Source organism: Coffea arabica, chromosome 5e (assembly GCF_036785885.1).
Source record: "Coffea arabica cultivar ET-39 chromosome 5e, Coffea Arabica ET-39 HiFi, whole genome shotgun sequence".
NCBI classification, from domain to species: domain Eukaryota; kingdom Viridiplantae; phylum Streptophyta; class Magnoliopsida; order Gentianales; family Rubiaceae; genus Coffea; species Coffea arabica.
Genome location: NC_092318.1, coordinates 38,614,883 through 38,629,128, shown reverse-complemented (window position 1 = coordinate 38,629,128; position 14,246 = coordinate 38,614,883). Strand labels below are relative to the sequence as shown.

Here is a 14,246-nt window from a genome sequence, read left to right as displayed (position 1 = left end):
AAAGTTGCACATCTTCTCTTCATTTCTTCCCTTTGTGTTCCCCAATCCCCAAAATGTAAGTTGCGTTACCTTTGATAAAAAAAAAAAAAAAAACACTTTTGGGTGTTAAAAGTACTTTTGAAGCATTTAATAAACGTCATTTCATAAAATTAGGTATTGAAATTTTGATGTTAAAAGTATTCTTAGTACTAAGTTCAAATTTGGTTTTTTCAGAATAGCTTTTGTCGTTAAAAAAATGAAATATTAAATTTAATTATATTCTATATTGTGAACTAAATAAAGAGATAAATATAATTAAAAATTTTTAAATTACATATTATCCAACACAATAAACAATTATTGAATTATGTATCCAATACTTAAAAGTATTTAAATACTTAATAAATACTTTCATCAAAGTCTATTGGTGAAGTACTTTTCACCACAACCCCAAATGGGCACCAAATGATAGTATCAAAGTATTGATTTCACCTACAAAAAGTTGATTTTGAAAATACAATGTACCAATGCAATGGACACAATTATGGGATCGTTGACTTTAAAAACACAACATGCTTATATGATAGACACAAACGTAGAATTTCTTTAAACTGAGGAGGTGAACCATCTTTAAACGCGTGTCTATTGTATAGTATATATACATGGTTTTCCTCCTGTTGGTGGTTTTCCTAATGTTCTTGTTTCCTGTTGGTGATATTTGGTTGCTTGTTCTTCGTTTTAGTTTTTTACATGGCTAAGCCTTCAACCAAGTCGACATTTTCTACTTTGTAGTTTGAGAGTGCAATTTGCTCACCTGTAAATCTTTATTGTTCTTAGCTGCAAAAAACGTCTTTTTCTCACTAGATGGTCGGTATGGATGTAGATTTCTTTCCAGTAGATTACATGGATTATAAGAACAAAGAGAAGAAGTTGGATTTGCCTAGTAATTTCCTAGTCTGTTGGATTTGCCTAGTAATTTCCTAGTCTGAATTTTTTTTCCCCAACCATGTAATATGCAAATGGAAACTCTCCAGTTACAAATTGCAATACACAAAATTCATGGTCAGTTGCAAATTGCAACAGACAAAATTCATAGTGAGATGTATAGTTTCTGGATGGAGTAGGTGAATAAAGCACTAGCAGTTGGTGAATATACAATCGGGTGAAGTCTTACACCCAAACATTAGAGTACATATCATTATGTAATCTTATCACTTTTTTAGAGAACAGAGAACACTGACTTATTCGAATGTATGAAGCCAAGCTTGTAATCAGCAGTCTAGAAAAATAGTAGCAGGCAGTGCAGCCGCTTTCGCTACCCACGACAGTGTAAAAGCTAGAAAACCAATATGGAGAGTAAAAACATTAAAGTATGCGTGAACCATAAACAATTGATGCCAAGATTTTGGATATAAATGAATAAGTGACCGTCAAAATTGTGAAAGGGAAAAAAAACCTGCAAACAATCTCCCAGCGTTGCAGTTAACAAGCTATCATGATATTCTTGTTTTTCATGAATCATAACAGATCCTATAATGTCTGACTATATTCGTCCTACTTAAAATCTATATTTGAAGAATGAGTTCAGTTCTGTTGAAATGTGTCATCACAAGTAGAACCAGCTCAAGCCAATAGGGCTAAGCCTGCGCCCCAAGCTCCAACATAAGCGTGTAATTGGTTTCGTTTGCTGTCTTTCCTGTAAACTGAAGTGGACCTGTATAGATGTTTAATCAGAAAGAAAAGCCTCAGATTACTTCGGGACATAGTATTTGCATGTTCATGCAGATTTCGTGCAACATTTGTACAGACAGTTGCATTCTCCTATTTTAAGTTACTGTCAGATTTCAGCAGCAAGATTGTTTTACCAATCCTGTCCACTTTTTAACGTGATTCATTGGAAGGGGTTTTCTGGGAAAAAGTAATGAAGTAGCTAACAGAAGTTTTAGGTATCATAAGATTGTAAGAGCCATACACATGCTATACCTGGACTGAAGTATCGATTCTTCAGGGCCCAATCATCTCGCAAGGATTCAAACTTCTTGAATGGAGCACCTGCAGGTTTGGAGTTTTATATTTAATATGGTCATTTCAGAGATCAACTTAAAATTGAACCAACAGTGCCGATGTCTTCAAATGTCATGCAATTAAAAGCACATGGATCAATTACTAGAAGTATACCTTGAAGTTCCACCATCGCCTTCTTAATGACAGGTTTGAACTTCCCTGCAAAAGGAACACAATAACATCTTAGGAAAATCTATGTTGAAAAGTTACCAGGTGATACATAAACTTGTATTCGATGTTAAGACATAACAAAAAAGTTTGTCAGTTTGGCATTAGTTATGTCATCCGACCGAAAATGTATCTACATAGGATATCAACAATGCTGTCAAAGATTCCAACTGAAAGCTATAGATTCTACTACAGTCTCAGACAAAAATCTTTGTGAGACATGGGCGAGTGTGAGTACATATCATTATGTAATCTTATCAATTTTTGGAGAACATAACACAAACTTGTTTAAACTTCCAGGAAAGTTTTGTGAAACTCATTACTTAATGAGAAGTGGCATTCAAAATTGCAAAAAGAAATAAAGGAAGAGTATACCATGTCTCCTTTCCACATCCATAAGAGAAGTTAGTGCTGTTCCACCAACAGTCCATTTTTCAACTGGAGCCCCTAAGTTGCCCACCTGCATATTTGACAGTAATGTTTAGACAAATTGTTTAGAAAAATTTGTTATGTGATCTTTGATTTTCAAAAAGAAATCATCAAAATAAACAAAGCGTAACACTTGGACATTCGAGAAAGTTTGTATTCATGAAACTGTAAACCAAAAAAAAGGGGGCAATTCAAACACAAACTGAGGAAATCAGGCCAGTTTTTCCAGAATGAAGAAGCACTCCGGCAGCGTAACCCAATGCATAGCAGTAATTTGAGTCAAAGTTTGAAGGTAAACCACATCTTCCCTCATAACTGCAAATCAAGGCATGTCAATGACAAATCAGTAACATTCATGAGTTTAAGGCAATATTAAAGGATGAAGTAGATGAGAAATTTCCATGTCTGTTGTCCATGAATGTTTTAAAAGAAATACAATAGCCCAAGCTATACTATGTTACCCAAAAAAATGATGCTGCCCCTTGAACTCTTTATTGTACAACCCCTTACTCCTCCTGTTCTCCAATTCAGCTTCCACCATTTGGATAAGCATCTTTTCAGTTTCAATTTTGGCAACCTAGAAATTAATGGAAACTCTTAAATCATAAATGCAAAGTGACTAGTAAAGAAACCCAGAACTGCAAAAGAGTAGAATAAAGAGTACCTGCACATTTCCATGAGGATCTCTTTCAAGTAAAAGTTGCTCTTGAATTGCTTGTGGAAGAAACTCAAATAGCTGGTGTGATTGGCTCCTGAGTTTCTTTTTCCAGTTTCCTTCTTCATCAACAACATCATGAGCTAGAATTTCATTAAGCTCTGCAATCAGCTGCTGCACCTGAGAATGCAGAATCCTGAGTCAGTAGCAGGGTACCACAATATCCAGTCTTTCTAAGATAGACAATGTAAATTAAAAGAAGAAAAAAGGGATATTAAACATTTTATAAAGATATGAGAAAATTCCAATACAAATAAACAGAAAAGGAAAAAAGGTAAATGAAACAATTGAAATGAAATGAAAAAAATAAGACATGAGACATCTGTGATGTAGTTGTAACCTCTGGAATGAAATCAATAAGGCCTTCTGGTACAAGAATTACTCCATAGTTGAAGCCGAGTTCTGCACGTTTGCAGATAACATCTGTTATGTAATCTGTGACATTCTTCAGTGTTAATTTCTTGGCTGCAACCTGTAGCATTCCAGATCATTGTTTGTGACATTGTTGACAGCTATAGTACACTTAATATTCTTGACATCCAATAACGTTCTAAATTTTCAGTCATTAAATGCACTTACACTAATGTTGCAATATATTACAGCTAAATTCTCTAAACAAATGACATAAAAAGAAAATATGGACCACTTGAAATTGAAAGAAAAAGAATATATCCATAAAATATTCTTGGAATATATCTCACGAAATTTAATACATACCATGTAGCTTCAGTTGAAGTAGAAACATGCTAATCCACCTAATTAATAGCTTAATGTAAACAAATAAAGATATATGAAGAGTCTATAACTGATTGTATATCCAGTCATTTCATAGTGTGAAAATTTGTTAGAAACTCATTAGCAAAGAGAATTTGTTAAACAACTAGTACAGATGAAATGAGCCGAAGCAAGAGACCAAGCTGCATCCTGCAGCAAGTTCACCAATGTACTTGATTGAAAACAGCTCAGAGCACTAAAATCACTTCTTATGTGTGTGTAGAGAGAGAGAGAGAGAGAGAGCACATCTTGAGAACGATCCTAGAGGTTTTACTGACATGATTTCACATTGATTGCTATGCATAGGTGTAACAAAGCATTTCTAGGCCAAATGAATTCGTAATATGAGCCATTTGAGTAAGAACCATAGCACTAAAATGGTCAAGTTAGTGACATACTCTACATGCACCTTATTTCCGAGCCAAAAAATTTTCTTGACCACATAGTCTGAAATTAATGTATACATTCCCCCATACAACTCAGAATTCATGGAGATTTTCATATTAGTGGATCCATGGCCCCTTCCTGGCCTATTTTTCTTCCCCTTTGGTTATCCATATGGAAAGAGGAAAGTGATACGCACTGCCTATTTGCTGTCCTCCAAAATGATTAGGAAGTAACAATAAGGCCAAATCGATATAAAACATCACCAATCAAATCTTCAGTATCATTAATATTTTGTCATACATCTATTCAATCAGGGCGAACATAACTAAATTTTTACTGGAAACTTGTTTCATGGGTGAAAATTGTAGTTTCTTTCCATTGATCACATAAGTTCATTGCAGTAAATTAACAGCATTGAAGTTAATTTCCAGGAATGAGCAGCCAAAGAACGATGGTTTTTGTGGAACCTTTCTTGGTTCAATTGAAATTTTTGTTCTAGTTAAAACCATGATATTCATAGTTTTGAACATTCTTGGTCTGAAAGTCATAATCCAAATGAGCTTCATGGTTTCAGTTTTTTCCTTGGGTTGCATAGTTGGGTTTCCTGGCTCTATCCATTATATTTGCCCCTTTTAACTTGTACACAGTGTAGTACTAGCATTAGATCTAGATATAAACGATAAATCTGGATGACTAAGTATTTAATTACCTCTTCACCAATAATAGTAATATTTGGGTGAGTCTGCAAAGCGCATTCCAGAGCAATGTGTGAAGCAGCACGACCCATAAGTCTCACAACTAGACAATACAGTCAGAAGAGGAAAAGCAATATTAGTGAGAGGTCACAACAATACCATCATCAGAACCTATTAATCTTAAACCATCTTCTGTAAGAAACAACGACATGAAATTAGCACAGGCACACTATCTTCTGAATAGTTTAATAAATGTTTTCCAAATGCACATAATAAAGCATTACTTACATGTGACTTAAAAAAATCCATATCAATAGCTGCATAAGTGTGCCTTTGTCTATCCTATATAATAATCAAGCATAAAATAATTGTAAGTGCAATTTACCCTAATGTTGACATTTGCATGATCAAGATACTCTACAGGGACAATAGGATTATTATCTAAACTTACATTGTCTTCAGCTTTATTCACTTTTGTCACACGGACAATAGGATTATTATCTAAACTGTACATTGTCTCTAGCTCTATTTACTTTTGTCTTTATGGTAAAGTAGATAGATATCTGTGTCATGTTTTTGCTCGCGATCCTTTACTTTTTCTTCTTTAGAATCTAATAAGTTGTTAAAACATGGTTAACATGTGAATTTTAGCGGTTTTAATTTGATCAAAATATCGAAATATCCAAAGAAGGACAAGCCTGTTCAAGCAGTCGCTTGTCATCTGCAATTGTCCATGTTTCCTAGCTAAAGCAGCTGATCATAAAGAGCTCAAGAAACTAAGGATCCAGAATTTACCAAAAGCTTCAGTTACGCACAGCATGGACAAGAAGACCATGCAGGAGGTAGGACAGTTCATTTGTAGTAGTCACTAGGTAATTTTGGTATCCTAGAATTTCTTGCAGCAACATTATTTTCATGTCCTGTCTTATAGTCAAATTAGAAATCTGTTTACAATTAGGACTACTATTAGTATTGTAATCTCATCTTTCCCATAAGAGAGATAAATCCTGGTCAAAGTAGGAAAGCCTGAACAAGTCTATAAAATTTACATACAGTTAATAAGATATCCTAGAGCTATTAGAAGCTTTCTTAAGGTTGAGCCTAGCAATCTAGCCTTAGGTTAAAACATAAAGGTTTGTTCAACTGATTCGTAGGTAGGCAATACCATTTCTTTGCTTTCTTTAAAAGTTACTGCATTTTACCCTGTATTTGACCTTGGTTTCTTTTGATGTTGGTTGGACATTTTAATCTTCAAGAAATTCTTCTGGAAAAGTGTTATTCTACCAGAAGCTTTTGGATGCATTGCTAACTCATCGTTAGTCAATGAAGCAAGTCCTATTGCATTGCCGAAAGAACACAGTAGGATTTAACAGGGATTAAAGCCTTAAATGAAGTAAACGAACTGTCAACTACTAAGGTATGACAGCCAAATCAACAAGATGTAACCAGCTGGATAGAGAGCATTGCTGGATCAAAGTACAGTAAGTGCTAATCATCATAAAAACTCTAAGAAAATTAGAAGCAAATAATTTTCAAACGATATCGAAGTGTAGAAGTCAAACATCAACATGAAATATGAGTTCTGAAAATCTTTCTAATGGATTTGGTTTTCTTAAGTTGGTGTTTCAAACCAGGTGCTTTTTGATACATTGTCCATGGCTTCAAAGAAAAATTTCTGCCTTTGATAGTCATAGACTGTTATGTGGAAATTTATTCCTTCTAACGTTATGGATAATGTTGTTGGACTGATTTCTGGATTTTGATATGTCAATTTTTCTGTCAATCATACACTTGGCGTAGTGTAACATCTGTAGAAGGTGTTATCTTTTCTCCATGCTAGTGGAACCTCAGAATCTTTAAAGGTGATAATATGGGTGTCCAAGGGTAGCAGTTTGAAGATATCTGATTTGAGAAATACAAGATTTCTGGCTCTATGAAATATCAACTGGTCATGCTGTCGAGAAGATCTCTATACACTGAAGCACATGCACATAAACTAGAGTACCATCAAGATTGGATACAATAGAGTGCCATTGTCTAACAATTCAACCATTTTTTGTTTTAAAAGAAGAAAAATTCATTCTTAGCCAAATTGTACTTGTTTTATCAGTAAATCTCATTTATCCTCAGTAGGATTTTTCCCCAAGTGAGGTGTGCTTCTCTTTGCTTTTACAGTTGTAAATATTTTTTACTCAAGCATATTTTATGAAAGGAAAAATTTGTTACTAAATTAAAGAAAGGCTCAGAGAAAAGAGAGACCAAATCCAAGGGGCACAGATGCAGACAAGCAACATGAACATAATGTGCAGAGAACTCAAACATGTAATTTCATGGTATGGCAAGACATGTATGTGCATGTTTGGAAGCAATAAGATATGTAGCTTATACTAACAATCACCAAAGTATCTGGATTACTCTCCTTTAGAATTTAGAATTGTAAATTAAAAAGTTGAACTGTGAAGGATGTTCAAAGCTCTGGTGCAAAATAGGTAAAATCACAAGATCAGCACATTTTATGTTATTAAAACTTTTTTACCCTTTGAAATTAGAAAAGGAGATAACTCCAAGAAAGTCCTAGGAGTTTTAATCTGGAGATAACCAAAGTTGTCGTAAAAGTTAACAGTATTCACTTTGTAGATAACAGTTAGACTTTGATGGCTTTAATAGATTTCTTTTTAAATTTCTTCCACTCTCTTGAATTTTGATGATTCCATTGGTATGATGACATCTTTTTGTCTTTGCTATCATTCCTAATAGATGTCTTATGATATAAATTTTTATTTTCTCCAATGAAGTGTTCTCAGGCCTGCTTGTCACTAGTTAGAGAAAAGCACAACATTTTTCATTATGCCCAACAAGTGCCTGAACGTGTATTAATGCAACTTTAAAACTCTTCAAAAATAACACATGATTGTCAGTACATTATTTAAAGGAGTCACATTTAATTAATGTATTTTGAACTGCTTCAGATCACAAGTTTTTGGATTGTTTTAGCTAACCACAATTAATATACTCACAATGATAGTATTTCCCTGTTGAGCGTGCATCTATCATAACATTTCCAATCATTTCTGCATATACCTGTGTACAAAAGAAAAAGAAACTGCTAAATACTAGAATTTAGTTGTCAAGCTCAATTGAGCAAAAATCAAATTGGTGTCAGAGAGCAGACAATGATACTTGTATCAGCATTATAAAATGATCAAGTTTTACAGTAGCTGCTTTGCATGACAATGTTACTTCTTTTTGCAGAAATAAAAAATTCCCTGTCAACTAGATGATACATGCTTCTATGACAAATTTATGCTGCAGGAAATCAAGCTACATTATATAATTTGATTGAACTAATAGAAAAGGGATAACCTTGCAAGCAGTGTCAAATCCAAAACTTGTTGGAACTTCTTTGCATTTCAAGTCACCATCAATGGTCTTTGGGCATCCAATTACCCGAGTTTTCAAATTTTTGGCCCTTCAGAAGACAAATGAATTTAAAAAAAGCTATAAAGAATAAGTGGAGCTGCAAAACTCATCAAACAACAAAATTACAAACCTGAAGTTTTCAGCAAGCAGACAAGCATTTGTGTTAGAGTCATCTCCTCCAATAACTACAAGACCGTCCAAATTAAGCTTCTGTGCTGTTTCTTCAGCTTGCTTGAACTGAAAGTTACACATAATCTGAGTTACTATAAACCTACAACTTGCCAAGATGGTGAACCACTATATATGTGAATCGATATTTCCATAAACAAGAAAATTAACCTGTTCAGGGGTTTCAATCTTGTCTCTCCCGCTGCAGATCATATCAAATCCACCCTGGCCAAAAACATTAGACAGAGAACTCAAAATCCAGAAGAATAGCCAAACTCCAATTCTCTTGCTTAGAAACATGTCCATTAAAATCCATTAAAATAAGGAAAAAACTTTTATGAACACAAAAAGAACTTCAGTATGTGGCATCTGCACCAATTAGTCTTGGAGTACAGTGTGTGATTTCCAAATAGATGTCCGCGATGCGATTTTTGTAGCATAAAAGTGTTAGTTGTTTCAAGAGTGATGTCAGTCTCATAAGGAGACATGAATATTAGCCTAATGACACCCCTCTCTTCAAGAAGCAGTACATCATGATAAAACATCTTACTTGATTTCTGTAAGGATAAATGAAGTCTGTTGTCAACTCCACGTATTTGCAGTTCATAATCCCTGCTGGACCACCCCTGAAACCATAAAGTGTGCTACCTTTTGTTCTTTCCTGCAAATAGTCTGCAATCATATCATGAAAAATGACTCTGAGCTGACATCCTCAATACGTAGTATCTAACCTTTAGCTGATCGATGATGATAATAATATTACACTAGCAACAATTAATAGCTGTAACATCAATTAGAAGATAAAAGTATTACCAAAAATTCCACAAATAACATTATGTCCCCCAGGAGCCTGTCCTCCAGACAGCACTACACCAATCTTCAAGCTCTGGTTCGATGAAAGAGCCCCAGATGAATCACCAGGGACAAGCATGGCTGATGGCTGTCCAAACAAGTTTGGAAAGAGTTTTGCAATTTCATCTGCAGCATAAACAAGATAATATAATTCTTTCGTTGTCCTCGTAGCATTTTATTTTCTCAATATAAGCCCAACATTCATGAAAGCCATGGGAAACACTTGTTACATGTAAATTAAGTTAATCAATAGTCTATGTCCGATTATTTACTTCCCTATTAAAAACTCTATGGTTAAGGAATCCTTCTTTTTTGTCAATCATCTTCTTCTGATTCCCCAACTCACCATATTTATTAGTATCCTGAATACCATGTAAAATAAACAACAAATCAAGACTCATATTTGTCAATTGACACTCGTGTTGTTATTATTATCTTCCACACATATATACATATAAATCATCATGATCCCAAGAGAGTAAAGCCACTCTAGATGCCAGGTTCCCATTTGAACAATGAAATTTGTGACTGAAAAGAAACTTTCACATATTTCCACCAACCTAAAAACACAAAAACCAATGCTCACTAATCAAGAAGTCATGAAAATTCGAGTCTCCAACGCCTATTTCTTGCCATAATAATTCATTTTCCTTAAATTTTCACTATGAAATCTCATCTACATGAAAACCTCAATCCACAATCAACCAAGATACTAGAAATTTCAGACTAAGCATTTTTCTACACGATTTTTACGTACAAATCTTTCTTTCTTCTATTTTCATGCATGAAACTAATAAATCAGAATATATTATCGACATGGGTTTTGCAATTAACGTCAAGATCAACGAAAATAACAAAAACCCACCTGGATTTCCGGCGGCAGAACTCGGGGGTCCATCAACGACATTGAAAGAATTCTTGAGAACTGAAGGCAAGGGAAGGCCTACATCAAGACGGCTGGCTTGTAGCTCGCTGTAAAACGAAGCTAAACGTCCTGGATTCGACATTTTGCTGATTGTTATTGATAAGTAATCTATATATCTCTTTTTGAATGTACTTTGTGTGTGCTTTTTGTGTGTGTTCTTGGTGGTGGGATCCTGGAAGAGAGAGAGAGAGAGAGGTTGAAGTTGAAGACTGGGGAGGGTTGTGTGAAGAATTGTGAGTTTTTTTAGCAGAGAAGGCTTGGAAGTTTGAGAGTTGGTTGAATGTGGGGTTAAATTGAGGTTTGGTCCTATATTTTATGAAGTCTTCACTTCTTTGCTATATAGCTTTCTATTGTTTATGAATAGGTCCTTTAGTCAAATTCTAGATTTTCCATTTTAGCAAACTTTATAAGAAAAAATTCACATCTTGTGGGTAAAAGATATTTCTTCTTTAATTTAATTTCCAACAAGTATTTCAATGGTGATAAAATAGAAGATTTAGACTGATGTTTAGTATTAGAGATAAAGGAACCTACAAGATAGTGCTATTTTTCTTGGTAGGATTGAACCTACAAGATAGTGTTATTTTTCTTGGTAGGATTAATTACATTTGTACTCTTTAACTATATCCAAATTCTTTATTTGGTTCCTAAAATTCATAGTGGGTTACTTTAATTTTTATAAAACCTATCCTAGTTTCATAAAATTGATAATTCAATCCAAAAAGATGAAACGGATCTTGTGTCCCACTTCTTGTTACATTCTTTGTCTCACCTTTTATTATATTGTCATTTCTGCTTTAATAATACCATATTTTAATTTTTTTTTGTTTTCTTATGTTCCAATAACTATTAATGTGGTAATACAAAAAAATCAATAGACTTAAAAGTAAAAATACATAGAAAAATGATATATTTATGTATTTTCTACTGTAATTTTTATTTTTCTATTATATATTGTTTGTTTCAGACTGTTATATTTTATTTTTTACTATTGTTTGTTTTAGACTATTATATTTTATTTTTTTACTATGTTAATAGTTATTTGAACTTAAGGAAGCAAATAAAACTTAAAATATGATGTTTATGAAGGGGAAATGACAATATAATAAAAAGCGAGATAGATAGTGGAACACAATTTGGGATAGAAGATTCATTGTGCTAGAAAACTAAAAGAGCAATGGCGACATAAGTCTGGTATGGCCGTATGGGTGCATGGGAGAAGAAAGGGAAATGTATATCTTTGAAATTGAGGATGGCAAACTATGACTCCCTTATACATTTTCGGGACAAAGTATTATTAACCCTTTTTTAATTATAATAGAAAATATAGCTTGTTAAATGAAATTTTTACAAAACAAGAAGAACATTAAAAATCCACATTCTATTTTGAGAAAGCATTATGAATACACATTAATATCAAAGAAACCCTACTGCCTTTTTTTACATGCTTATGTTTGGCATGTAGGTGCAAAACACAGATATTCAAAATTAGGAATTCTTCTGGCTAAAAGTTTCAAATCCTTCTCAAAATATTCTAAAAATGTTCAGAATTTACTCAATTCAAAATTAGCATATTCAAAGCGAATCTGTCAATTTGAATAGAGAATCATCAAGAAACTACCAAAGATTACTTATACAAGGACAAAAATCCATTAAAAGAATACAAAGTTCAAGCTTCAGTTCGGAAAATATATTCAAGTAAATTTAAGCTACAGGATTTCGAAAAGGGTAAATTACACACAACCCCCCTATGATTTCATCTATTACTACATGACCCTTTAATGTTTTAAAATATCCACTTCACCCCCTATGATTTTATGTAAAGTGGAAACATGATGGAAAATAGTTTATGTAACGTTGTTAGTTGAAATACCAATAATGCCCTTACTTAAATACTAAATTAATTGACGATTTAACCATCTTATATAAAAGTATCGAGAGATTACGTGAATAAATCTAAAAATCACAGGGGATAAAGTAGGTATTTATACAAATCATAAGAGGATTACATGAATGTTAAAATTTTATCACATGAGCTTTTAAAGTGCGTTTGGTATAAACACCATAACTAATTGTACATTCCGTCTATTTGTCATTTTATATAAAAACTATAGGAGGGTTATGTGGCTATTTTAAAATTTTTGGGGGTCATCTGGCATTATATAAAATCACAAGGGGGTAATGAATAATTTACCCTTTCTAAAAACCATCCGCGACAAAACATTGCTTACCTTAATCATCAGATTCTCAGCCTAACAACCAACGAAGGACGTTTCAACTTGTTTTGCAGAATACTCCTGCTGAGAAAGCTGCACAAGATGGGCTTCAAATAAAAGATCAAATATATTTAGGGAAATGTTATTTGCACTCCCACTATTCGTTATATCATATAATCTAATAAATGAAAACTATATAATAAAAATGATAGTGGGAATGCAAATAATAAAAAAAGGGAGTGTAAATAACATTTTCCTATATTTATTGGGAACCAAAACATAAAATCAAACTAATTGACCATGAAAATTAACATAAGAATTGGAAGTTGTAATACCCATGAATTTCAAAAACATAAGAATTGAAACTAGGGATGTTAATGGTCGAGTCTTACTCAGACTCAACCGAGACCCATCATTTTTTTTTATAAATCTAGATTTAGAAATTTAAATTCAGATCCTATCTTCCTTGTTAAAGAATCATGAGTCCGAATAGGATCTGGATTCATATAATTCAGGACCAAATTCAAACCCGAACTTAGCTTTGAATCATAAGTAGTTGCTGATATTTCAAGAAAATATAGTAAGTTAATAATATTTTCATATTTTTAGTTCACATATTTCTTGCAAGAAACATTGTTGAATGTTAATTTTACTACTTGAAACTGATAATTGGATTATACATATATTATTTTTAAAATTCATTTTAATATTATTTTTAAAATTTTAGTTTATAATTGCACATTATAAAATGCCTACAAGTATCCACTTGGAACCTAACCCATAAGGGCTTGGATCCGAGTGTTTAGTTTTAAACCCATAACACTCTAGGTTTGAGTTTGGGTATAAATAAACTTAGTGGATTTGGGTTTATATCTAAGGAATCCAACTCACATTTTACCCGTTGACGTGTCTAATTAAAACAGGAACAAAAAAGCAAATAAGCAAAATTTCATTTCCAGAAAAAGAAAAAAGAAAAAAGAAGTCACATAGCAATATCTAGGGGTATAAATGGTGCTAAACAAGTCAAACATTCTTGTGTTCAAACTTATTTGATTATTTTGACGAGTTTGAAATTTCATTCGAACTTGAATTTTTTACTTCTTAAACCTAGTATAAACAAACTTTTATTGAATCGAGTTCAAATTAAATAATCATGAAAATTAACTTTATCATCTAGACTAATTAAATAAAAATTAGTGAATTTACCATTAAGTCCCTTTAAAATTTATCACGTGTAGGTTTCTCTGCTGGTTTTCAAGGAAAAAAAAAAGGAACTGGAAAAGTTGATCGGAATTACAGTTTGGGGACCATATTAGTGTGTTTTATTTATGTGAGAACGCAAATGCATCATTTCAAAGTGACGCAAAAGTTTGAACTGCAAAATGTGAGTCGCATATTTCCCGTAAAGATGATTATATGATGCAGTTTTAGTAAATTCACTTCTTCCAGTGAGC

General features: G+C 33.1%; 1 protein-coding gene across 1 annotated transcript; it reads right to left on the bottom strand.

Annotated features, from left to right (window-relative positions):
* Window positions 1–1,358: 1,358 nt before the first annotated feature.
* LOC113689330 (pyrophosphate--fructose 6-phosphate 1-phosphotransferase subunit beta) lies at window positions 1,359–10,794 on the bottom strand. The gene is made up of 16 exons (XM_027207119.2): window positions 10,517–10,794; window positions 9,613–9,777; window positions 9,350–9,471; window positions 8,971–9,024; window positions 8,762–8,868; window positions 8,575–8,680; window positions 8,229–8,292; window positions 5,226–5,314; window positions 3,696–3,827; window positions 3,305–3,475; window positions 3,102–3,217; window positions 2,844–2,955; window positions 2,587–2,671; window positions 2,158–2,202; window positions 1,963–2,031; window positions 1,359–1,693 (listed from the first exon to the last, which is right to left on the bottom strand). Exons 1-16 carry the CDS (start codon window positions 10,656–10,658, stop codon window positions 1,617–1,619), a joined length of 1,656 nt encoding a protein of 551 aa, XP_027062920.2. The 5' UTR covers window positions 10,659–10,794; the 3' UTR covers window positions 1,359–1,616.
* Window positions 10,795–14,246: the final 3,452 nt, after the last annotated feature.

What these genes read in the sequence shown, in the direction of transcription:
- LOC113689330 (XM_027207119.2), bottom strand. Translation starts at nt 10,658, where the DNA reads ATGTCGAATCCAGGACGTTTAGCTTCGTTTTACAGCGAGCTACAAGCC. An exon ending in AGATTGAAACCCCTGAACAG is followed by an intron (nt 8,869 to 8,970) that starts GTTAATTTTCTT and finishes TGTAACTTTCAG; the next exon opens with TTCAAGCAAGCTGAAGAAAC. An exon ending in CTGCTTGCTGAAAACTTCAG is followed by an intron (nt 8,681 to 8,761) that starts GTTTGTAATTTT and finishes TGTCTTCTGAAG; the next exon opens with GGCCAAAAATTTGAAAACTC.